This window comes from Pristiophorus japonicus, chromosome 5, assembly GCF_044704955.1.
Source record: "Pristiophorus japonicus isolate sPriJap1 chromosome 5, sPriJap1.hap1, whole genome shotgun sequence".
Taxonomy (NCBI): Eukaryota; Metazoa; Chordata; class Chondrichthyes; family Pristiophoridae; genus Pristiophorus; species Pristiophorus japonicus.
In genome coordinates, this window is record NC_091981.1 from 181149175 (window position 1) to 181173446 (window position 24272).

Sequence of the window (24272 nt, forward strand, 5' to 3'; positions counted from 1 at the left end):
TGCTGACCTGGACTGATCCTGTCACTGCTTTCCAAATGCGTTGCTATTTCATCTTTAATAATTGATTCCAACATTTTCCCCACAACTGATGTCAGGCTAACCAGTCTATAATTCCGCGTTTTCTCTCTCCCTTCTTTCTTAAAAAATGGCGTTACATTAGCTACCCTCCAGTCCATAGGAACTGATCCAGAGTCAATAGACTGTTGGAAAATTATCACCAATGCATCCACTATTTCTAGGGCCACTTCCTTAAGTACTCTGGGATGCAGACTATCAGGCCCCAGGGATTTATCGGCCTTCAATCCCATCAATTTCCCTAACACAATTACCTGACTAATAAGGATTTCCTTCGGTTCCTCCTTCTCACTAGACCCTCCCTAGTATTTCCAGAACGTTATTTGTGTCTTCCTTCGTGAAGACAGAACCAAAGTATTTGTTCAATTGGTCTGCCATTTCTTTGTTCCCCATTATAAATTCACCTGATTCTGACTGCAAGGGACCTATGTTTGTCTTCACTAATCTTTTTCTCTTCACATATGTATAGAAGCTTTTACAGTCACTTTTTATCTTCCCAGCAAGCTTCCTCTCATACTCCATTTTCCCCCTCCTAATTGAACCCTTTGTCCTCCTCTGCTGAGTTCTAAATTTCTCTCAGTCCTCAGGTTTGCTGCTTTTTCTGGCCAATTTATATGCCTCTTCCTTGGATTTAACAGTATCCTTAATTTCCCTTGTTAGCCACGGTTGAGCCTCCTTCCCCGTTTTATTTTTACTCCAGACAGGGATGTACAATTGTTGAAGTTCATCATTGTGCTCTTTAAATGTTTGCCATTGCCTATCCACCGTCAACCCTTTAAGTATCATTCGCCAGTCTATTATAGCCATATCATCGAAGTTACCTTTCCTTAAGTTCAGGACCCTAGTCCCTGAATTAACTATGTCACTCTTCATCTTAATAAAGAATTATGGTCACTCTTTCCCAAGGGGCCTCGCACAACAAGAATGCTAATTAGTCGTTTCTCATTACACATCACCCAGTCGAGGGTGACTTTTAAATCCCTGTTTGCCAATGACACTTATGCAGGCTGCACAGCAAGGTCAAGCTCAGTGCTCATCTGTGGCATTTTTCACATAACCTGTAATTTGCAATTTGATGCAATATATATCCTAACATGCCAGCTCTATTGCAACATGTATACAGTATACACAGACTTCATTTGTTGGTTCCTCGACATATTGGTCTAGAAAACATCCCTTATACACTCCAGGAAATCCTCCTCCACCGCATTGCTACCAGTTTGGTTAGCCCAATCTGTATGTAGATTAAAGTCGCCCATGATAACTGCTGTACCTTTATTGCACGCATCCCTAATTTCTTGTTTGATGCTGTCCCCAACCTCACAACTACTGTTTAGTGGTCTGTGCACAACTCCCACTAGCGTTTTCTGCCCTTTGGTACTCCGCAGCTCTACCCATACAGATTCCACATCATCCAAGCTAATGTCGTTCCTTGCTGTTGTGTTAATTTCTTTTCTAACCAGCAACGCTACCCCACTTCCTTTTCCTTTCTGTCTATCCTTCCTGAATGTTGAATACCCCTGGATGTTGACTTCCCAGCCTTGGTCACCCGGGAGCCATGTCTCCGTAATCCCAATTATATCATATTCATTAATAGCTGCCGGCGCAGTTAATTCGTCCACCTTATTACAAATACTCCTCACATTGAGGCACAGAGCCTTCAGGCTTGTCTTTTTAACACACTTTGTCCTTTTAGACTTTTGCTGTAATGTGGCCTTTTTTGATTTTTGCCTTGGGTTTTTCTGCCCTCCACTTTTACTTTTCTTCTTTCTATCTTTTGCTTCTGCCCCCATTCTACTTCCCTCTGTCTCCCTGCATTGGTTCTTATCCCCCTGCCATATTAGTTTAACCCCTCCCTAACAGCACTAGCAAACACTCTCCCTAGGACATTGGTTCCGGTCCTGCCCAGGTGCAGACCGATAGCACTGTTGACGACACCTTCCATCACTTTGCTGATGATTGAGAGTAGACTGATGGAGCAGTAATTGACTGGATTGGATTTGTCTTGGCTTTTTGTGCACAGGACATACCTGGGCAGTTTTTCACATTATCAGGTAGATGCCTGTGTTATAGCTGCATTGGAACAGCTTGGCTAAAGGCACAGCTAGTTCTGGAGCGCAAGTTTGGGATTGTTTAATCTGGAGAAGAGAATGGTCACTGGAGGATGCTATTCAAGATCCTTAGGGAATAGACAAATGGAAGCCCAGATAATATGTTTGGGATTTCCGCACTCTCTGAAACCAAGGGATATGGGGTTCAAGTTTGGAAGAGGGAAGGTGCAGAATTTAGATTTTTTTTTTAACATGTGGTGACCGTTGCACACCAGCCACCACACGGGCTTGACAAAGCTAGGCCTTTATCCAGTGGCAAGGTTAACCAGGACAGTTTACTACATTTCCGACTTCTACTAACCAGGACTCCTTACTGTTTACTACATTTCCGACTTTAATGTCATCTGCGAATTTTGAAATTATGCCCTGTATACCCAAGTCAAAAAGAGCAGTGATTCCAACACCGAATCCTGGAAGACACCACTGCTCACTTCCCACCACTCTGAAAAACAATCATTCACCTCTGCTCTGTTCCTTAGTGAAACAGGCTTGAGGGGCTAAATGGCCTACACCAGTTCTTTAGCCAATTTGGTATCTACACAGCCACTGACCCTTTAATCCCATGGGATTCAATTTTGCTAGCAGTTCTATTAAGTGCCACTTTATCAAATGCCTTTTGACAGTCCAAATACACATCACCGCACTACCCTCATCAGCTCTCTCCGTTACTTCATCAAAGAGGTTAAGGAACATACGTTATTCAGTATTGCAAGGGAGAAGCACCATGGAAGCAAACACTAAGCTCACACATAGTATGGTCCTAAATAAAAAACCTGAATTGCACTGAAGCTGTGTGTCGTGTTCTTACAAATTGCATGCGCATATTTCATCAGGCGGTATGAATGTGATATTTGTGAGTTGCTTGGAAGATTTAAGGTACTGTAAGTGAAGACATATTTGTAGAAGACATGGGGAAGATGTAGAGAGGACAGCTAATGCATTACCCACGCTTACAAATTAAGAAAAGGTCTCGAGAGCTTGTCAAATGGCTCTGGCATTGGGTGTTGCTCTGCTCTCTTCAGACTCCTCCTGATCCTCTTGATCTATGAGGAAATCTCTTCAGAAGGCAAAATTGTACAGTATGCATCACACAATAATCTTCAAAATTATCATCGTGCAGGAGAATGTGGAGTTTAGCCACAGTGAGAGTGATTGGGCTATAAGTACTGACATTTTTACTTACTTATTTTTCTTATCAGTTTAATTTCCTTAATTTTAGCTGTTCAATATTAGTTGCTGTTTATACTTGTTTATTTGGTGTCGAACCTTTGAGCAAGTGATAAGTTAATTAATTAGTTATATAAGTGGTCCGGTTAGCTATTCTCTGATTGGTTGCTAGTAGTGGCAGGTATTGTGGATGCATTGGTTGTAATTTACCAAAATTCCCTGGATTCTGGGGAGGTCCCAGCAGATTGGAAAACTGCAAATGTAACATCCCTATTTAAAAAAGGAGGCAGATAAAAAGCACGAAACTATAGACCAGTTAGCCTAACATCTGTGGTTGGGAAGAGGTTGAAGTCCATTATTAAAGAAGCAGTAGCAGGACATTTGGATAAGTAAAACTCAGTCAGGCAGAGTCAGCATGGATTTATGAAGGGGAAGTCATGTTTGACAAATTTGCTGGAATTCTTTGAGGATGCAACGAACAGGATGGATAAAGAGGAACCAGTGGATGTGGTGTATTTGGACTTCCAGAAGGCATTTGACAAGGTGCTACATAAAAGGTTACTACGCAAGATAAAAGTTCACTGGGTTGGGGGTAATATATTAGCATGGATAGAGGATTGCCGAATGAACAGAAAACAGAGAATCAAGATAAATGGTTCATTCTCGGGTTGGCAATCAGTAACCAGTGGGGTTCCGCAGGGATCAATGCTGGGACCGCAATTATTTACAATCTATATTAACGACTTGGAGGAAGGGTCCGAGTGTAACATAGCCAAGTTTGCTGACGATACAAAGATGGGATGAAAAGCAATGTGTGAGGAAGAAACAAATAATCTGCAAAAGGACATATGCAGGCTAAGTGAGTGGGCAAAAATTTGCCACATGGAGTATAATGTTGGAAAGTGTGAGGTAATGCACTTTGGCAGAAAAAAATCAAAGAGCAAGTTAATATTTAAATGGAGAAAGATTGCAAAGTGCTGCAGTACAGCGGGACCTGGGGGTACTTGTGCATGAAGCACAAAAGTTTAGTATGCAGGTACAGCAAGTGATCAGGAAGGCCAATGGAATCTTGGCCTTTATTGCAAAGGGGATGGAGTGTAAAAGCAGGGAAGTCTTGCTGCAGTTGTACAGGGTATTGGTGAGGCCACACCTGGAATACTGCATGCAGTTTTGGTTTCCAAAAGGATATACTTGCTTTGGAGGCAGTTCAGAGAAGGTTCACTAGATTGATTCCGGGGATGAGGGAGTTGACTTATGAGGAAAGGTTGAATAGGTTGGGCCTCTACTCATTGGAATTCAGAAGAATGAGAGGTGATCGCACGAAACGTGTAAGATTATGAGGGGTGGATGCAGAGAGGCGGATGCAGAGAGGATGTTTCCTCTGATAGAGGAGACTAGAACTAGAGCGCATAATCTTAGAATAAGGGGCCGCCCATTTAAAACTGAGATGAGGAAAAATTTCTTCTCTCAGAGGGTTGTGGATCTATGGAATTCTCTGCCTCAGAGAGCTGTGGAAGCTGGGACATTGAATAAATTTAAGACAGAAATAGACAGTTTCTTAAACGATAAGGGAATAAGGGGTTATGGAGAGCGGGCAGGGAAATGGACCCGAGTCCATGATCGGAGCAGGCTCGAGGGGCCTTATGGCCTACTCCTGCTCCTATTTCTTATGTTGTTATGGTCTTATGTTGTGTGGCAGTTAGGCCAATGTGTAAACTAAGGAATTATAAATTTGAGCTTACTAGCAAAGAAGTAGTCTTGAGCTGCAAGAGAACCGTGATGTGTGAATGTAGACTGAAGAAGAAATTGGTGAAACTCAAGAGTGGAAAAGGGTGTGCATCCTGGAGTGCTGAAGGAAGTCAGTGACCAATTAGCAGGTGTTCTGACCACAATCTTTTGCATATCCTTGTGTCTGGCACTTGTGTCGAGACTGGAGGGCTGCCTCTATTAACACCTCTGTTCATTTAAATGCAGTTGGCGAGCCTCAATACCAAACCGGTGCTCTTCTAGAAGAGGCCGATGAAACATTCCAGACATGCTTCCAGGAGCAGTCCAGGCACACCCAAAGCAGAGACCTTTCGTTGGGATTCACTGTAGGAGCGAAAAACCTTAATCAGAGGAAAAGTAATTCGATGAGGTTATAACATAAAACAAGAAAGGCTGAGGGAGAAAGGTTTAATGCATTAGTGGTAGAATAGCTGAATCCCACATTTCAGCAATTAGACTGAAACACAGAACAACATGTCTCACCAGGACTAGGGCTAAGGTCAGAGAAATTCTCTGAGGAGATAAAACTTCTATGAACACCCACAAGGTTTATGTGGACAGCTCACAGAAATAACGAGATGAGGCCACCATGTTCCAGTCACATGAGATAACAGGAACAAAGCCCCTTTGAGCAGAGGGTAGCCAGATGGCTGTCAAGGACACAGCCGAGAGCTAGTTTGGGAACTCGTTCACAGAAATGTAATCCATAACCTATAGGGGTGGCTATTTCCCGAACAACAATGGTCATAACTGAATGTACCAATGAAATCATTAGAAATTACTGTAAACTGTAGTACCCAATGACATTGCTGTAAACTGTATTAACCAATGTATTAGTAGCAGGTGGGCGGGGTCTGGTGGCAAATAACCAATTTAACACTTTCCCACCTAATTTCACCATTTTGACTGTATTTCGACTCTATAAACTGTAACTGCGCAGCCTGTCCCATGAGACCGGCGATGAGAGCACTCATATTGATGCAACCGGTTCTCCCTTGATTAATCAGGTTTTAATAAACAATTCTTTTCTCTATATACGGACCTTTGTGTCGAGTGTTCTATTTTTAATACTTCACAACATTCACTAACTGCTGAAACCCAAGATGTGCCACGAGAGGAATGGGCAGCTTTCATGGTTACTGAAATGAGGGAACCTCCTCCAACCCTAAAAAGTCTACCAGGGTCACTGGTAGAAGATCCGGCAGGATTTTGGGGCTATAGACCACAAATAGGAAAATAAAATGTATTGGCACTTCACTCATATTGATTCTTGAGAATGTTCTTGGAAGAATGATATGCACCATTGCAGCATCTGGTGAGAGAGGTGATATGTTTGGCAGTTGGGGAATAGTTGTCAAATCTAGATGTTAGGGTACTTTTGTTGAGGGAATAATAATGTTTTATGTAGGACTGTTTATGCAAGACATTTATGGGTCATTGTGTCAAGGATTCATAAATCATATTCTGACAAACAGCTCATAAAAGACACACTTGGCATGCTCATTTTCAAGTGTGTCTTCAACGTCAGAAGGATAAGGCCCTTCTCCCCCAGCAGTTATATAATTATTCCATGTTGCACAGTAAAGATGTGCAGCATATAGAAAACCATAATGATGTGTGATATTTTGGCTGGCTTGTACCTGAGGAAACCCACAGACCCCTCAATGCATCAGAATCTCTACATCATTATTGCTATGGTGTGTTTGCTGATGGCTCTTGTGGATACATGATCTCATTACACCTATGCTCAGCAGGTGGTGGATACAGCAGAATTTATGACAAGTTAGGGTTACAGGAGTAGCTTTATAATGAGCCAACTTTGCAACTTGTTGTCCAGGGCCAAACAATAACAGTAGCAACAACAACATACTTTATGTAATAACTTTAACGTAGAATTTAGCAAAGGTTCATTAAAATAAATTGCTGAACAGCTCCGTAAAAACCTGGAGAGATGAATATTAAGAGAAAAGTATTAAGTGTTTCTACACTCGTATCCCATGCAATAATTTCAGATTGAAAATTGATTGCAATGTGATAGTATTGTAACTGGATCATTTGGTTATGCCCCGATTTGGAATGCACTGCCTGAAAGGATGGTGGATTCAATTTCAATAGTAGCCTTTAAAAGGGAATTGGATAAAATCTTGCAGGGATATGGAGAAAGGGCAGGGAAGTGGGACTAACTGGATTGCTCTTTGAAAGAGCCGGTGTAGACTCGATGGGCCAAATAGCCTCCTTCTGTGCTGTACTATTCTACGATTACCCTGTACTACTAATCAGGCACATTAGAGATTTTGCCAAGTTGTGCACAAAACTGAATTGACAAGAGTGGCAATTCAATGACTGACAGAAAATTTGTCTATTTATATAGTCACAGAATGAAATATTAATTCCTAGTCCATTACCCACTCAAGATATTTGGGGCTAAGTTGTGTGGCAAGGAAAAAGGTTGCCTTGTTTAACATAATGAGAAGTAAGAGAATCTTCAATGCCCCATAAAAATACAGGAAAAAATACAAAGTTAACAAAATGAACTCCACACCTGTTGTGGGAACCATGCAACAGTGAAATCTATTTTACTTGTGAGCAAATCTTTGAGGTCCAGCTTCTGGTGGGACCACGTATTGGAAATTCCAGCCACAAATGGTTAGAAAATCATTGGTAGGCTGAGGTGCTCCCAGTGGCGAGGCTCCCCACTGAAGCATAGACTCAAAATTACCCTCCTTGTGTTGCACAAATTACCAGTGAATTATTATGGGAATGTACTTTAGAGCGCATATTCAAAATTAAACAGTACCTGAATACAAAACAAAGGGTTAGAAATTCATTATAGCCCAGGAATGGCGGTATCTTTAGAAAAGTTTGAGAATTAGCACTAAAATTCATTCTCGCTGCTCAAAGAAATGGGTGGACCAATATTAGGTGCAGTCTAATCTCAACTCATCATTGCCGCAGGCTTTTCCCAGTACTTAGAGGAGATTTGTTGATACTGCATTGCTGGCTGTGCAGCTGCCTCAGCAAGGAGAAGCACAACAAGGAGAAGGAGCCAGAGGAGTGAAGCAGGTATACTCATGGCAGATCCACTTCAATCAGATGGTCAGAATGATTGAATACTTCAACAAATGCTACATACCACCATCTGTACCACAAGCTTCACACACTGCCCAAAGTACCACACCCCAGTACTCACCCACCAACAATCTCTACCTACTAATACTCACACCCACATCTCATACTTTACACACAATGACAGCTATTCAACTATGACAGGCACAGGGGTCATTAGATATTAGAATAAATGTGATGTATGTTTATGCATAAATTTATTAAAGGAGTTTGCAATATTTTGTGGTCTCTCTCATTTCACCTTTGCGCCCAAGAGGACACTGTGATATGGCATGACACAGGAATGGTATGATGGGCATGTGGTGAGCAAAGGGCATCTGGGATTTAAGTCATCCTGGAGAGAGTCCTGATGTCCCTCCTCATCCCTCTGTGCACATGTTCCTGCATTTTTGGCTGCCTGCGCCATTGATCCTGGAGGGTGAGGTGTCATGCCAATACAGTTCCCGTTAATGTTGGCAAATGTAGCAGTTTGAACAATAAATGCACTTTGCACTTGCCAGAACAATGCTGATTAAAAAAAGAACCTTGAAATTACTCATGCAAACTCATCCACTAGCTAAAACTGATAAGAGACCACAACTCTTTTGATAGGAGACAAAATTAAACAGTTAAGTCAAGTGCTCCCCAATCTGGGGGACACTCCAAACATTTTTCGATGCCCTTTTTTTTTGGCATTAAATCATATTTTTTCAAGTGCCCTCTATAAAAGGGGAGGGGGACACTAAAACCGGTATTTAAAATAAATTAAACTTTAAAACATATAAAATCAAATTAAAATTTGGTTGCCGGGGGTGACAATGCACTCCAGTCCCTCCGGCGCCCACCTCTCGCGGAATGCCGCGAGCGTACCGGTGGACACCGCGTGCTCCATCTCCAAGGACACCCTGGCCCGGATGTACGCGCGGAAGAGAGGCAGGCAGTCAGGCTGAACGACCCCCTCGACCGCCCGCTGCCTGGACCGGCTGATGGATAAGAGACCACAACTCTTTTAAAGTAAACAAAACAAACATTAGATCAAGTGCCCCCTGATCTGGGGGACACTACAAACATTTCCCAAGGCCCTTTTTTTTTGTTTTTTTTTGGGTTTTTTTGTATTTTTGTAGTTTTTTTTGTGTTTTTTTGGGGGGCTCTAAAACCATAATTTACAAGTGCCCCCTATAAAAGAGGAGGGGGACACTAAAACCGGCATTTAAAACAAATTAAACTTTAAAACATATAAAATCAAATTAAAATTTGGTTGCCGGGGGTGATGATGCACTCCAGTTCCTCCGGTGCCCACCTCTCGCGGAAGGCCGCGAGCGTACCGGTGGACACCGCGTGCTCCATCTCCAGGGACACCCTGGCCCGGATGTACGCACGGAAGAGAGGCAGGCAGTCAGGCTGAACGACCCCCTCGACCGCCCGCTGCTTGGACCGGCTGATGGATAAGAGACCACAACTCTTTTTGGGGAGTACAAATAAACATTAGATCGAGTGCCCCCTGATCGGGGGTACACTCCAGACACTTATAACAGCCCTCTTTTTTTTTTTGTATTTTTTTGTGTTTTTTTTTGTTTTTTTTTTAGGGCATTAAAATTCAATATTTTACAAGTGCCCCTATAAAAGTGGAGGGGGACACTAAAACCCCGGCAATTAAAACAAATTAAACTTTAAAACATAAAATCAAATAAAAATTTGGTTGCCGGGGGTGATGATGCACTCCAGTCCCTCCGGTGCCCACCTCTCGCGGAATGCCGCGAGCGTACCGGTGGACACCGCGTGCTCCATCTCTAGGGACACCCTGGCCCGGATGTAGGCGCGGAAGAGAGGCAGGCGGATAAGAGACCACAACTCTTTTTGAGGGAGACAAAATAAACATTAAATCAAGTGCCCCCCGATCTGGGGGACACTCCAAACATTTTTCGAGGCCATTTTTTGTGTGTTTTTTTGGGGGGTTTTTTTGTATTTTATTTTTTGTTGTTGTTTTTTTTGGGGCATTAAATCATATTTTTTTCAAGTGCCCCCTATAAAAGGGGAGCGGAACACTAAAACCAGCATTTAAAATAAATTAGACTTTAAAAAATATAAAATCGAATTAAAATTTGGTTGCCGGGGGTAACGATGCACTCCAGTCCCTCCGGTGCCCACCTCTCGCGGAAGGCCGCGAGCGTACCGGTGGACACCGCGTGCTCCATCTCCAAGGACACCCTGGCGCGGATGTACGCGCGGAAGAGAGGCAGGCAGTCAGGTTGAACGACCCCCTCGACCGCCCGCTGCCTGGACCGGCTGATGGCACCCTTGGCCGTGCCCAGGAGCAGTCCTACGAGGAGGCCCTCGGACCTACCCGCTCCCCTCCGCACAGGGTGCCCAAAGATCAGGAGTGTGGGACTGAAGTGCAGCCAGAAATTGAGGAGCAGCCCCTTTAAATAATGGAACAGGGGCTGCAACCTCGCACATTCAGTAAAAACATGGAACACGGACTCCTCCAGATCGCAGAAATTGCAGGCGGCCTGGGAGTCCGTGAACCGGCTTAAAAATTTATTGCACGGGACTGCTCCGTGCACCACCCTCCAGGCCAAGTCCCCGATAAATAATGGGAGGACTCCCGCGTGGAGTGCCCTCCATCGGGGACCCCCGCCTCCTCCGGACGGCAAGATGGTAATAAGAGACCACAACTCTTTTGGGGCAAACATAAACATTAATTCACGTGCCCCCCGATCTGGGGGACACTCCAAACATTTCCCAAGCCCTTTTTTTTTTGTTTTTTTTGGGGGGGTTTTTTGTATTTTTTGTAGGGGTTTTTTTGTGTTTTTTTTTAGGGCATTAACATTCCATATTTTACAAGTTCCCCCTATAAAAGGGGAGGGGGACACTAAAAAAACACCAGCAATTAAAACAAATTAGACTTTAAAACATAAAATCAAATTAAAATTTGGTTGCCGGGGGTGATGATGCATTCCAGTCCCTCCGGCGCCCACCTCTCGCGGAAGGCCGCGAGCGTACCGGTGGACACCACGTGCTCCATCTCCAAGGACACCCTGGCCCGGATGTAGACGCGGAAGAGAGGCAGGCAGTCAGGCTGAACGACCCCCTCGACCGCCCGCTGCCTGGACCGGCTGATGGCACCCTTGGCCGTGCCCAGGAGCAGTCCTACGAGGAGGCCCTCGGACCTACCTGCTCCCCTCCGCACAGGGTGCCCAAAGATCAGGAGTGTGGGACTGAAGTGCAGCCAGAATTTCAGGAGCAGCCCCTTTAAATAGTGGAACAGGGGCTGCAACCTCACACATTCAGTAAAAACATGGAACACGGACTCTTCCAGACCGCAGAAATTGCAGGCGGCCTGGGAGCCTGTGAACCGGCTTAAAAATTTGTTGCACGGGACTGCTCCGTGCACCACCCTCCAGGCCAAGTCCCCGATAAATAATGGGAGGACTCCCGCATAGAGTGCCCTCCATCGGGGACCCCCGCCTCCTCCGGACGGCAAGATGGTAATAAGAGACCACAACTCTTTTGTTTGGATAACAATAAAACAGTTAAGTCAAGTGCCCTCCAATCTGCGGGACTCTCCAAACATTTTTCAACTGCCCTTTTTTTTGTTGTTTTTTTTTACTTTTGTTTGGTTTTTTTTGTGATTTTTTTTTTGGGCAATAAAATCATAAATTTTACAAGTGCCCCCTATAAAAGGGGAGGGGGACACTAAAAACACCGGCAATTAAAACAAATTAAACTTTAAAACATAAAATCAAATTAAAATTTGGTTGCCGGGGGTGATGATGCACTCCAGTCCCTCCGGCGCCCACCTCTCGCGGAAGGCCGCGAGCGTACCGGTGGACACCGCGTGCTCCATCTCCAAGGACACCCTGGCCCGGATGTACGCGCGGAAGAGAGGCAGGCAGTCAGGCTGAACGAACCCCTCGACCGCCCGCTGCCTGGACCGGCTGATGGCACCCTTGGCTGTGCCCAGGAGCAGTCCTACGAGGAGGCCCTCGGACCTACCCGCTCCCCTCCGCACAGGGTGCCCAAAGATCAGGAGTGTGGGACTGAAGTGCAGCCAGAAATTGAGGAGCAGCCCCTTTAAATAATGAAACAGGGGCTGCAACCTCGCACACTCCATAAAAACATGGAACACGGACTCTTCCAGACCGCAGAAATTGCAGGCGGCCTGGGAGTCCGTGAACCGGCTTAAAAATTTGTTGCACTGGACTGCTCCGTGCACCACCCTCCAGGCCAAGTCCCCGATAAATAATGGGAGGACTCCCGCGTAGAGTGCCCTCCATCGGGGACCCCCGCCTCCTCCGGACGGCAAGATGGTAATAAGAGACCACACAAACTAATCTGCCCCGACAGCTGCAATTGATTAATGCTGATGCCTTTAAATAACATCGCTGGAGCTGCATCCAGCAGCTGTGCACCTCCTCGCCCTGTCGCTGTCTGGTCGAGGCGCAAAGGTAAGTGTCCAGAATGAATTTGGCAGATCGGGCGGCGAGTGCACACTCATTGACATCACGATCTGCCTGGCGTTGGTACCTCGACCCGGCGGCGCAACGGGGTTCCAGATAAGCTATGCAACGCCCTCTGTAGGCGCTAACCAACTGAGTTTTCCCCCAAATATTAAAAAAAAATAACATTAAAGGATAGAAATTTATTATAGCCAAGAAATAGGCAGTGTTTAGACTAAAAATGGTTAAGTAGCGCCAGTTGAAAATCGTCTAGGCTGCACGAAAAATTCGTCCTCACGCCACATTCAAATGATTGCAATCATGATTCTTGTCTAAAAACCCAAGCTGAATGGTGTTGCACTGAAAAGATGGATCAATGTCGGGGACAGTCTAAATGCCAGTAATGTTTACCACGGGCTTTTTTTCACTACATAAAGGGGAGGTTCATTGATGCTGCAGCATCTCATTCTCAGCATTGTTTGTTGTGCAGCTGCCTCAACAACCATAAGAAGGAGGACAAGGAGAAGGAGCACTTATTTACAAGTCCTGATGGCAAATTGCCGTCCCAGGGAGAGAGCCAGGAGGTTGTCCGAGGAAGCTTTGGAGGCATTGGTTTTAACAGTGGAGAGAAAGCAGGTGGTCCTGTACCCACCAACTGGCAGGAGGCCCTCCCCACAACTCTCCCGGACTTTGTGGAGGGAGGTGACACACGACTTCATGGGCAACAATGTGGTCCCCAGGACCCACACAGAGTGCAGAAAGTACTTTAACAAGCTCACACGGGTGGTCAAGGTGAGTGAAGGCTTCAACAAATGCTACATATCACCATCTATACCACAAGCTTCACACACTGCTCAATACAACACACTCAAGCACTCACCCTTCAACAATCTCTACCTAGCAACACTCACACCTTGCACACAACCACCGCTATTCGACTGTGGCAGGCACAAGGGCTTTTAGAATTCATGTGATATGTTTATAGATACATTTATTAAGTGTGTTTGGAATATTTTGTGGTCTCTCTCATTTTATCTGTGCCCAGGAGGACGCTGTTATATGGCATGAGACAGTGATTGTATGATGGTGATGTGGTGAGAAATGGGGATCTGGGGGTTTTATTCATGCGAATCATAGTCTAATGAGCCAGTCACGGCCAGCTCTTCCAGAGGCAGATTGTCTTGCTGCCTCCGCTCTCCCTCCTCTTTGTCCTCTCCCACCTTGTCCTCTTCCTCCTAAACCTCTTTTTCCTCCTCCCCACCCTCATTCTCCTTTGCCTCCTCGTCCTCCTGAGGTAATTCTGCAATCCCGCAATCACCATGACTGTGCGGAAGTGTTGTGAGCAGAAGCCGCTAATAAATAATGAGGGACTTCTGCACTTGAATCAACACACCCTGTCACCAAAAAAACATGAAATAACTAAAGAAAGCTGTTTCTGTTGCAGAAAGTAGCAAACAGGCACTGTAACTGCAGAACCATGTTAGTTGAAGCTGATTCAGGATGGTACCTTTAAATATCACTGCTGCAGCCTGCTTCCTGCTGGTGGTCGCCAGCTCTCCCTGTCATTGTTCTGTGCTGCCGTTAAGGTAAGTGGCTATAAGGAAGTTGGGAGATCAGACGTCCAGTGAGCGATGCACACACAATGACGTCAAGATCTCCATGATGGCGAGGTGCCTGGTGATCGAGTTTACCAGCAGCGCCACCGGCAAAACTGATATGGTGTGCAGCATTGGAGCCAGCATTAGTTGTTGCTACAGCTGTTGAACGCCATTTTAGTGCCATTTTGTGGTGCTAATGTGTGGCACAAACCACACGAATTTCTCGCCCTAAATATATTAAAGACGAAAATACTTACTTCTGGGGCACATCATGCACACAAAACAGACAGTGTCCCAATATGACAACGGAGAAGGACATATCCTAATTGAAGACAATTAAACAGATTCTTAAGTATTCATTGTGGACAGCACTTTTGAAAAGGATAAATTGGATTTTTTCCTCTTTAGCAGTAGCCAGGGAATCTTGTGCTAGAGTTACTACCAAAGTTTGCACGAGGGGATTGAAAAAATGGAAACATGTTTTACTCGGAATATGAACATCAGAATGCAAAAATCCCTTTGTAATATCATTCTTGCTAGCAACTAGCTTTTAATATTTAATAGCACACGAATGCATTTTAACCAATGATAGTCAAAAAAATATACAAAAATTTCTCAAAAGTTATATTTTTCTTCCTGAAGAGAAATGCCTTACCTGTCACTTACTGACTGCTTTGGAACATAGAAATCATCCCCCGACAAATAAGCTGCTGCTGTTCCTCCTCCAAAATATCTCTTTCCCAGCATATGACTACTTTCATTCTTCACCAACAGAGCTCCTAGACCTGTTGGGAACCCAAAGATTTTATAAAATGAAATGGGAATGAAGTCTGCCTGATGTAAGCTGAGGTCAAGTGGCGAGGTGCTCACAAATGAGGCTGCATCCACCAGCACATACCATTTCCCTGGGATTCTGCTAAAAGGATACAGGTTTTTTGACTTAATGTCCCTTATCCAAGTAAGTGGGTATTTTGTCCCAGAAAAGTTGCTCTGAGCAGGATAACAGAACAGATGATGAGTGTGACAATTTTCCTCCTTGCCAATAGGAATGTTCTTGTCCAGAGTGTTTTTATCTCCATAAATCTCATCCAGGTTTACCGGAATAGTTAGAGCACCAGCTAGAACAGACAATCCTCTCATACCCACTACAGACGTATGGTTGTCAGTCAGGTAACAAAACCGACTCTTTGAGTCTTCTTGCTCTGCACAGGTCCACTGAAAACTTTCTGCAACAAGTTTAAGAGCAGCTGTGCTTCCTGATGTAAAAATGATGGTATATTCTTCTGGGCTGGTGTTGAAGTGCCGTAGGATTCTACAGGGGAAGAAACAAAACAGTATTAATTAATGTCTTTCACTTACTTTTAAGAAAAGGAAATTTAAATGTAGACATAATCACAGAAAATGTTGGAAACACTCAACAGGTCTGTGGAGAGAGGCTTTATCAGATGCGGTTCACTGTTCTTTCCCCCCCAAAATGTACCACTTCACATTTCTCTGTATTGAACTGCATCTGCCACTTATCCACTCCTCTAACCTAATGTCCTGCAGTCTCCTGCATTCTTTCTCATAGCTTGCCATGCCCCCTAGATGTCGTGTCATCAACAACAGCAATATCATTCTCTTGGGCATATGTTAAGGTCGTCGATGTTGTCAACAATAAACATCAACAACTTCATTTATGAAGTTCCTTTAACTTAGAAAATGTCCCACGGCATTCAGCCAAAGAGGACATTAAGAGGGTTGACCAAAAGACTTAGTCAGAGGTGGGTTTTAAGAAAGGTCATAAAGAAGGAGTTGGCGAGGCAGGGTGATTTAGGGGAAATTGCATGAAGCAGGAGTCGGAGAAAGGGAGAGTTGACGTGACAATAACAACTACTTGGTATTTATATAGCGTCTTTAACATAGTAAAATGTCCCAAGCCGCTTTACAGGAGCTTTATCAAACAACGCTTGACACCTAGCCACATAAGGAGATATTAGGGCTGATGACCAAAAGCTTGGTCCAAGAGGTAGGTTAGAGGAGCACAGATATCTGAGGGTTGTGGGGCTGGAGGAGATTACAGAGATGGGGAGGGTCAAGGCTATGGAGGGATTTAAAAACAAGGATGAGCATTTTAAAATCGAGGCATCACTTAACCGGGAGCCAATATAAGTCAGCGAGCACAGAGGTGATGTGTGAACGGGACTTGGAGCACAGTTTTGTATGACCTCAAATTTATGGAGGGCAGAACGTGGGAGGGTGGCCAGAAGTGTGTTGGAATGGTCAAGTCCAGAGGTATCAAGGACATGGATGAGAGTTTCAGCAGCAGTCGAGCTGAGGCAGAGTCAGAGTCGAGCGATGTTCCGGAGATGGAAATAGGAAGTCTTAGTGATAGTTCAGATATCTGGTTGGAATTTCATCTTGGGGTCAAATATGACACCAAGGTTGTGAACAGTCTGGTTTAGCCTCAGACTGTTGCCAGAAAGATGGATGGAGTCGGTGGCTAGGGAACAGAGTTTGTGATGGGGACCGAAGACAATAGCTTCAGTCTTCCCAATAATTAGTTGGAGGAAATTTCTGTTCATCTAATACTGGATGTCGGACAAGCAGTGCGAAAATTTAGACAGTGGACGGGTTGAGAGAGGTAGTAGTGAGGTACAGCTGGGTATTGTCATGGAAACTGATGCTGTGTTTTTGGAAGATTTCACCGAGGAGCAGCATATAGATGAGAAATAGATGGGGGCCAAGGATTATCCTGAAGGTGCAGGAGTGGGAAGAGAAGCCATTGCTCTTTATTCTCTGGTGCTCTGCACAGAAAGGTCTTGAACAGAATGGGCTTGGGCAGAGTGGTTTAATTGGGAATTTGGAAAGAGTGGGAATTTCTGGTAAGTATTGGTTAAGTAGAAGCTGTACAAGGTGATATCTAGTTAACATTTTGATTTAAACCTAGAACTTGAAATTGCAGTTAACAGAGGTTGCCTGCCAGTGGCAGTTAACTGTCAGTCAATAGGTGTTGATCACAGGGAATAGGTGCTGAGTCAGCACTTGTAAATTGGGTGTAGCTCAAGTGTATAAAAGTCAAGTTTTTCAGAGCACAGAGAGGTCTTGAATGGAGTGGAGTTGGGCAGAGTGGTTTAATTGGGAATTCAGAAGATGGGGTAGATTAAGATCAATTTTAAAAAGTAATTATAGATAGGTGATCAGCTGATTGCTAACCAGCTACTGGTTTGGTCAGGTCAGTTTGGTGGGTTGGTTTTTCTCTCTTTTCTTGGATGCTGATTTAAAGTAAGAGCTGGGACTATAAACTAAATGTTCAAAACTTAATTAATTAAATACATTAGAGATGGCAGGGCTGGCGATGTATTACTGCTGTTGCATGTGGGAGCTGGTTGACCCCATTAAGGTCCACAGTGACCACATCTGCAGCTCGAGGAGCTTCGGCTCCGTGTTAATGAGCTGGAGTCTGAGCTGCGGACACTGCGACACATCAGGGAGGGGAAGAGTTATCTGGATGCTGTATTCCAGGAGGCAGTCACACCCCTTAGATTAATTAACTCCAATTCAATCCGTGGTCAGGGACAGGAGGGTATGACTAAGTGAGGAAGGTATGGGCACATAGTGTTTGTAACAAGATAGATGAGTTGATGGTACAAATAGATATCAATGGGTATGATCTGATAGCCATTAGAGATGTGGTTGCAAGGTGCCCAAGACTGGTAACTGACTATTCATGGATTTTTGACAATTTGGAAGGATATTTGGAAAGGAAAAGGAGGTGGGGTAGAGCTCTGTTAATGAATGAGATCAGTGCAGTAGTGAGAAATGATATTGGCTCAGAAGACCAAGATGTAGAATCAGTTTGGGTGGAGATAATAAGGTATAATAAGGGGAAGAAGTCACTGGTGGGCATAGCCTATAGGCCCCATAACAGTAGCTATTGGACAGAGTATAAATAAAGAAATAATGGAGGCTTGTAAGAAAGAAAAGGCAATAACCATGGCTTATTTTAATCTTCATATTGATTGGACAAATCAAATTGGCAAAGGTAGCTTTGAGGAAGAGTTCATAGTGTATCAGAGATGGTTTCCTTGAACAGTACATTGTGGAATCAACCAAGGAGCAGGCTATCTTGGATCTGGTACTGTGTAATGAGACAGGATTAATAAATGATTTCCTAGTAAAGGATCCTCTAGGAAAGAGTGAACATAGCATGGTTGCATTTCAAATTCAGTTGGAGGGTCAGAAAGTTGGATCTCAAACCAGTGTCCTGATCTTAAATAAAGGCGATTACAAAGATATAAAGGCAGAATTGGCTAAAGTGGACTGGGAAAATAGATTAAAGTGTAAGATGGTTCATAAACAATGGCAGACATTGAAGAAGATATTTCATGACTCAACAAAAATATATTCCAGTGAGAAGGAAAGACTTTGAGAAGGGATAACTATCTGTGATTAACTAAGGAATTAAAAGATGGTATCAAATTGAAAAAAAAACATACAAAGTTGCCAAGATTAGTGGGAGGCCAGAGGATTGGGAAATATTTAAAAAATCAGCAAAGGATGACTAAAAAAATTATAAAGGGGGAAGATAGAGTATGAGTAAACTAGCAAGAAATATAAAATGGACAGTAAGAGCTTCTACAGGTATATAAAAAGAAAGTCGCTAAAGTAAACGTTGGTCCCTTAGAGGTTGAGACTGGGGAATTAATGATGGGGAACAGGGAAATGGCAGAAACTTGGAACAAATACTTTGTATCGGTCTTCACGATAGAAGACACTAAAAACATTCCAATAATAGATAATCAAGGGTCTATAGGGAGGGAGGAACTTAAAACTAAAGAAAAAGTACTCGGTAAAATAATGGTACTAAAGGTGGACAATTCCCCTGAACCTGATGGCCTACATCCTAGGGTCTGAATAGAAGTGGCTGCAAAGATAGTGGATGCCTTGGTTGTAATCTACCAAAATTACCTGGATTCTGGAGAGGTCCCAGCGGATTGGAAAACCGCAAATGTAACGCCCCTATTTTAAAAAAGGAGCAAGAGAGGAAGCAGGAAACGATAGACCAGTTAGCCTAACATCTGTTGTTGGTAAAATATTGGAATCCATTATTAAGGAAGCAGTAGCTGGACATTTGGAAAAGCATAATAGTTAAGCAGAGTCAGCATGGTTTTATGAAAGGGAAATCATGTTTGACAAATTTGCTGGAGTTCTTTTGAGGATGTAACGAACAGGGGGGATAAGGGGGAACCAGTGGATATGGTGTATTTGGATTTCCAGAAGGCATTTGATAAGGTGCCACATAAAAAGTTACTGCACAAGATAAGAGCTCATGGGGTTGGGGGTAATATAGTGGCATAGATAGTGGATTGACTAACTAAGAGAGTGGTGATAAATGGGTCATTTTCTGGTTGGCAAACGGTAACTAGTGGGATGCCAGCCACGGGGATCGGTGCTGGGGCCTCAACTATTTACAATCTATATTAATGACTTGGATGAAGGGACTGAGTGTAATATAGCAAAGTTTGCTGATGATATAAAGATGAGTGGGAAAGCAAGTTGTGAGGAGGACACACAAAATCTGTAATGGGATATAGACAGGCTAAGTGAGTGGGCAAACATTTGGCAGATGGTGTATAATGTGGGAATGTGTGAGGTTATCCATTTTGGCAGGAAAAATAAAAAAGCAAATTATTATTTAAACGGACGGAAACTACAAAGTGCTGCAGCAGAGGGACCTGGGGGTCTTTGTGCATGAAACATAAAAAGTTAGTATGCAGGTACAGCAAGTAATCAGGAAGGCAAATGGAATGTTGGCCTTTATTGCAAGGGGGAATAGAGTATAAAAGCAGAGAAGTCCTGCTACAACTCTGCAGGGTATTGGTGAGGCCACACCTAGAGTACTGTGTACAGTTTTGGTCTCCTTATTTAAGGAAGGATATACTTGCATTGGAGACAGTTCAGAGAAGGTTCACTAGGTTGATTCTGGAGATGAAGGGGTTGACTTATGATGATAGGTTGGGCCTATACTCATTGGAGTTTAGAGGAATAAGAGATGATCTTATTGAAGCATATAAGATACTGAGGAGGCTCGACAAGGTGGATGCAGAGAGGGTGTTTTCGCTCGTGGGAGAATCCAGACTAGGGGGTATAATTTAAGAATAAGGGGTCACCCATTTAGAACTGAGATGAGGAGGAATTTCTTGAGTCATGAATCTATGGAATTCTATGCCCCAGAGAGCTGTGGAGGCGCAATCATTGAACATATTTAAAGTGGAGATAGATTTTTGAGCGATAAGGGAATAAAGGGTTAATTGGAGTGGGCAGGGAAGTGGAGCTGAGCCCAAGATCAGAACAGCCATGATCTTATTAAATGGCGGAGCTGATTCGAGGGGTAAAATGGCCTACTCCTGCTCCAAATTCTTATGTTCTTATGATTAGAAAGATAAGAATGGAACTAGGTGAGTGCAATTCCATCCAGCTGGGTGATGGTGGAGAGGTGTTGAAGGAGGATGGAGTGGACAACTGTGTCAAAGGCTGCAGATGGGTCGAGATGGACGAGGAAGGATAGTTTACCTTTGTCACAGTCACAAAAGATGTAATTTGAGACTTTGATAATGGCCATTTCGGTACTGCCAAGGCGGAAACCCGATTGGAGGGATTCAAACATGGCGTTGCGGGAAAGATGGGCATGGATTTGGGAGACAACACATTCAAAGGACTTGGGAGAGGAAAGGAAGATTGGAGACGGGGCAGTAGTTTGCAAAGACAGAGGGGTACGGGTTGTTTTTTTGGAGAGGGGTGTTGATGGTAGATTTGAAAGAGCGGAAGCAGCTAAACATTCGTAATGCAAAAGGTCCTCCACCAGCCTGTCCTCGCCGCACAGCACTGCCCCCCCAAGTCAAGATCCACGGCATGGCCCTGGACAACGTGGACCATATCCCATACCTCGGGAGCCTCTTATCGACGACGAGATTCAACACTGCTTCCAGTGCGCCAGTGCAGTCTTCAGCCGCCTGAGGAAAAGAGTTTTCGAAGACCAGGCCCTCAAATCTGCCACCGAGCTCATGGTCTACAGGGCTGTAGTAATACCTGCCCTCCTATATGGCTCAGAGACATGGACCATGTACATTAGACACCAAGTTGCTGGAGAAGTACCACCAACGATGTCTCCTACAAATTCCCTGGGAAGACAGATGCACCAACATTAGTGTCCTCGACCAGGCCAACATCCCCAGCATTGAAGCACTGACCACACTTGCATCAGCTCTGCTGGGCAGGCCACATTGTCCACATGCCAGACAGGAGACTCCCAAAGCAAGTGCTCTATTCGGAACTCCTTCATGGCAAACGAGCCAAAGGTGGGCAGAGGAAACGTCACAAGGACACCCTCAAAGCCTCGCTGATAAAGTGCAACATCCCCACTGGCACCTGGGAGTCCTTGGCCAAAGACTGCCCTAAGTGGAGGAAGTGCATCCGGGAGGGCGCTGAGCACCAAGTCTCATCGCCGAGAGCATGCAGAAATCAAGCACAGACAGTGGAAAGAGCGTGCGGCAAACCTGTCCCACCCTCAACAACTATCTGTCCCACCTGTGACTGGGACTGTGGTTCTCGTATTAGACTGTTCAGCTACCAATGGACTCATTTTAACAGTGGAAGCAAGTCTTCCTCAATTCTGAGGGACTGTCTATGATGATGATGATGTAAGAGAGGGGGGACAGTACCTGAGGAGAGAGAACCGTTAATATCGGCGAACATGTGAACCAGAAAAAAGTTTGGCGGTCAGCAGTTTAGTGGGAATAAGGTCGAGGGAGCAGGAAGTGGGTATCCTGGACAAGATGAGCTCAGAGAGGGCATGAGGGGAGATAGGAGAGAAAACTAGGAAAAGATGCGAGTTCAGGGCTAGGGCAGGAGGGGACCTTAGTGGAAATTTGGCCCGGTGGGAAAGGGAGGTTAGTGACAAAGAAGTTTAGGGGAGTTGTAGGGCTGGAGGAGGTAACAAAGGCAGGGAGCATTGAGACAATGGTTTTAAAGATGAGTATGAGAATTTTAAATTTGAGATGTTGGGGAACTGGGAGTCAATGTCATTTATATAAATGGAAAAGAAAAAGAATCTCAACATCGATCCCTGGGGCATACCATACCCACATCCACCATTTACCCCTACTCTTTGCTTTTTATAGGATGTAAAATTAATTTCTAAAGTCTAGAAGGTTACTGGAAAAATAGCATTTTTGTGCTGTGACATTACCACATATTATGACACAGTATGAGGACCCAATGCTGACTCATACTGCCAGCTGTCCTCATACTAACGGTGGAAAACTGAATTTATAGAAACTATTATTTGAAAGTCTTTTTTAAAAATATGAACATGGAAACATAGAAAATAGGTGCAGGAGTAGGCCATTTGGCCCTTCGAGCCTGCACTGCCATTCAATGAGTTCATGGCTGAACATACAACTTCAGTACCCCATGAACTGCTTCAAACTACCAGCACAGGAGCATTATATTGCACTTCCAGTAATACAATGAAAATAGTAGAAAGCCAGAAATACGGTATAACAGCATTCATTCACAATCATTGAACAACTCCCATGGTCTCTCACAGAGAAGGCCATTTCGGAATACAGGTACAATGTCTGAAATCCGGAATCCTCGACCAAATCCGTGTCAGATTTTAGGGTTATCGGGAGCCGAAGAGAAGGATTCCCGACCCCAGTGATGGCTCAACCCATTTGGGTAGAGTCAGTGAGCCCGATGGCTGGTCATCGATGAGCGGGTCCCTGGGTGAGTATGGACTGTTGGCGTAGTGCCACACAGAGGGTGGGTGAGGTGCTGAATTTCCATCACTCGCTCGTCTCACCTCTACACCCTACATTCATGCCGCTTCTCACCGATTCCCACGGCCCCCCGGCGCTGTTTTTTTTGTTTCCTCGTCCCTCGCTGCCTGATATTGCCATCTTGACCGCCTCAAAATGTCCGGTTTTCGGAGAATAATTCCGGACGACTCCATTACAATGCGCAAAATGTCCAGTTTTCGGACAATTCCGGTTTTCGGTGTTCTGGATTGAGGACGTTTTACCTGTACTTCTTTGTATCCATCACTACCCACATTCCCTTACACCCATACAACACCACTTTCTTCTGCATCTACTCCGGGGGAAAACTCTCTTCCAGGTCACTTTAAAAACTTACATCTTCCTAACTGCCCAGTCTTTGGCCCTTCATTCACCACAATACTTTTGCAGCTGTCAATCTGCTGAACTACTCCTTCACCTCCACCTTTGATGCCCTTGTCCCAGTACATCCTCCACCTGGTATAGCCACCATCTTTACTGCTTCAAGTCTCAGGGACACAGATGGAAGCACACAATTGTTTTAGCCATCTATCACCAGATCTGACTGGACCACAGCTAGCATTGTAGGGTTTCACTCTCCTTTGCCAAAACCACACACTGCACCGGGTTCATAGATAGCAAAGATAACCCCAGCTTCTTTTCTCCACTACCAACTATCTCCTTAAACCTCCCTCCCCTACCCACTTCATACTCACTCCCAACAAGTGCAAAGAGCTCATGGACTTCTTTGTCACTAAGACTGAGACTAGTCATTCTGACACCTCTGCCGCTTCCCCACTTCCTCTTACCTACCAAGCCAAACCTCCTCCAAAGCTTCTGCCTACACTAACCTTCTCGTTTCATTATTATCTTCCTTCATGCCCTTTCCAAGCTCACCTCGTCCATAAGAACCACCTACTGTTCCCTTCACCTCATTCCCACTAAACTGCTGACCACTCAACTTCTCATCCTGGCCCCAAGCTAGCTGACACTACAAATGTTTCTCTGCCCTCATGTACCGTTCCCCTTCCTTTCAAGCCATCCATCGTCATCCCCTCATTAAACCATGCCCCGCCCCACCCCACCCCACCCCAAGTCCTCTGTCCTTGCAAACTACCAGATTTCCAACCTCCCTTTCGTCTCCAAAGTTCTTGAATGTAATGTTGCCTCCCAAAACCTTGTTCCGCAACT

At 44.5% G+C, this 24272-nt stretch overlaps 1 protein-coding gene across 7 annotated transcripts in view; it reads right to left on the reverse strand.

The window, feature by feature from the left end:
• mocos (molybdenum cofactor sulfurase) overlaps positions 1-24272 on the reverse strand; it is a 464568-nt gene that overhangs the window by 322205 nt on the left and 118091 nt on the right. For all 7 annotated transcript variants that reach the window (XR_011593368.1, XM_070881150.1, XM_070881149.1 and 4 more), the window contains one exon: positions 14918-15574. Coding sequence is in view for 6 of the 7 variants with exons in the window: in XM_070881150.1 (XP_070737251.1) it covers positions 14918-15574 (657 nt within the window). In the remaining variant the exon portion in view is untranslated. The remainder of the gene's footprint in view (positions 1-14917; positions 15575-24272) is intronic.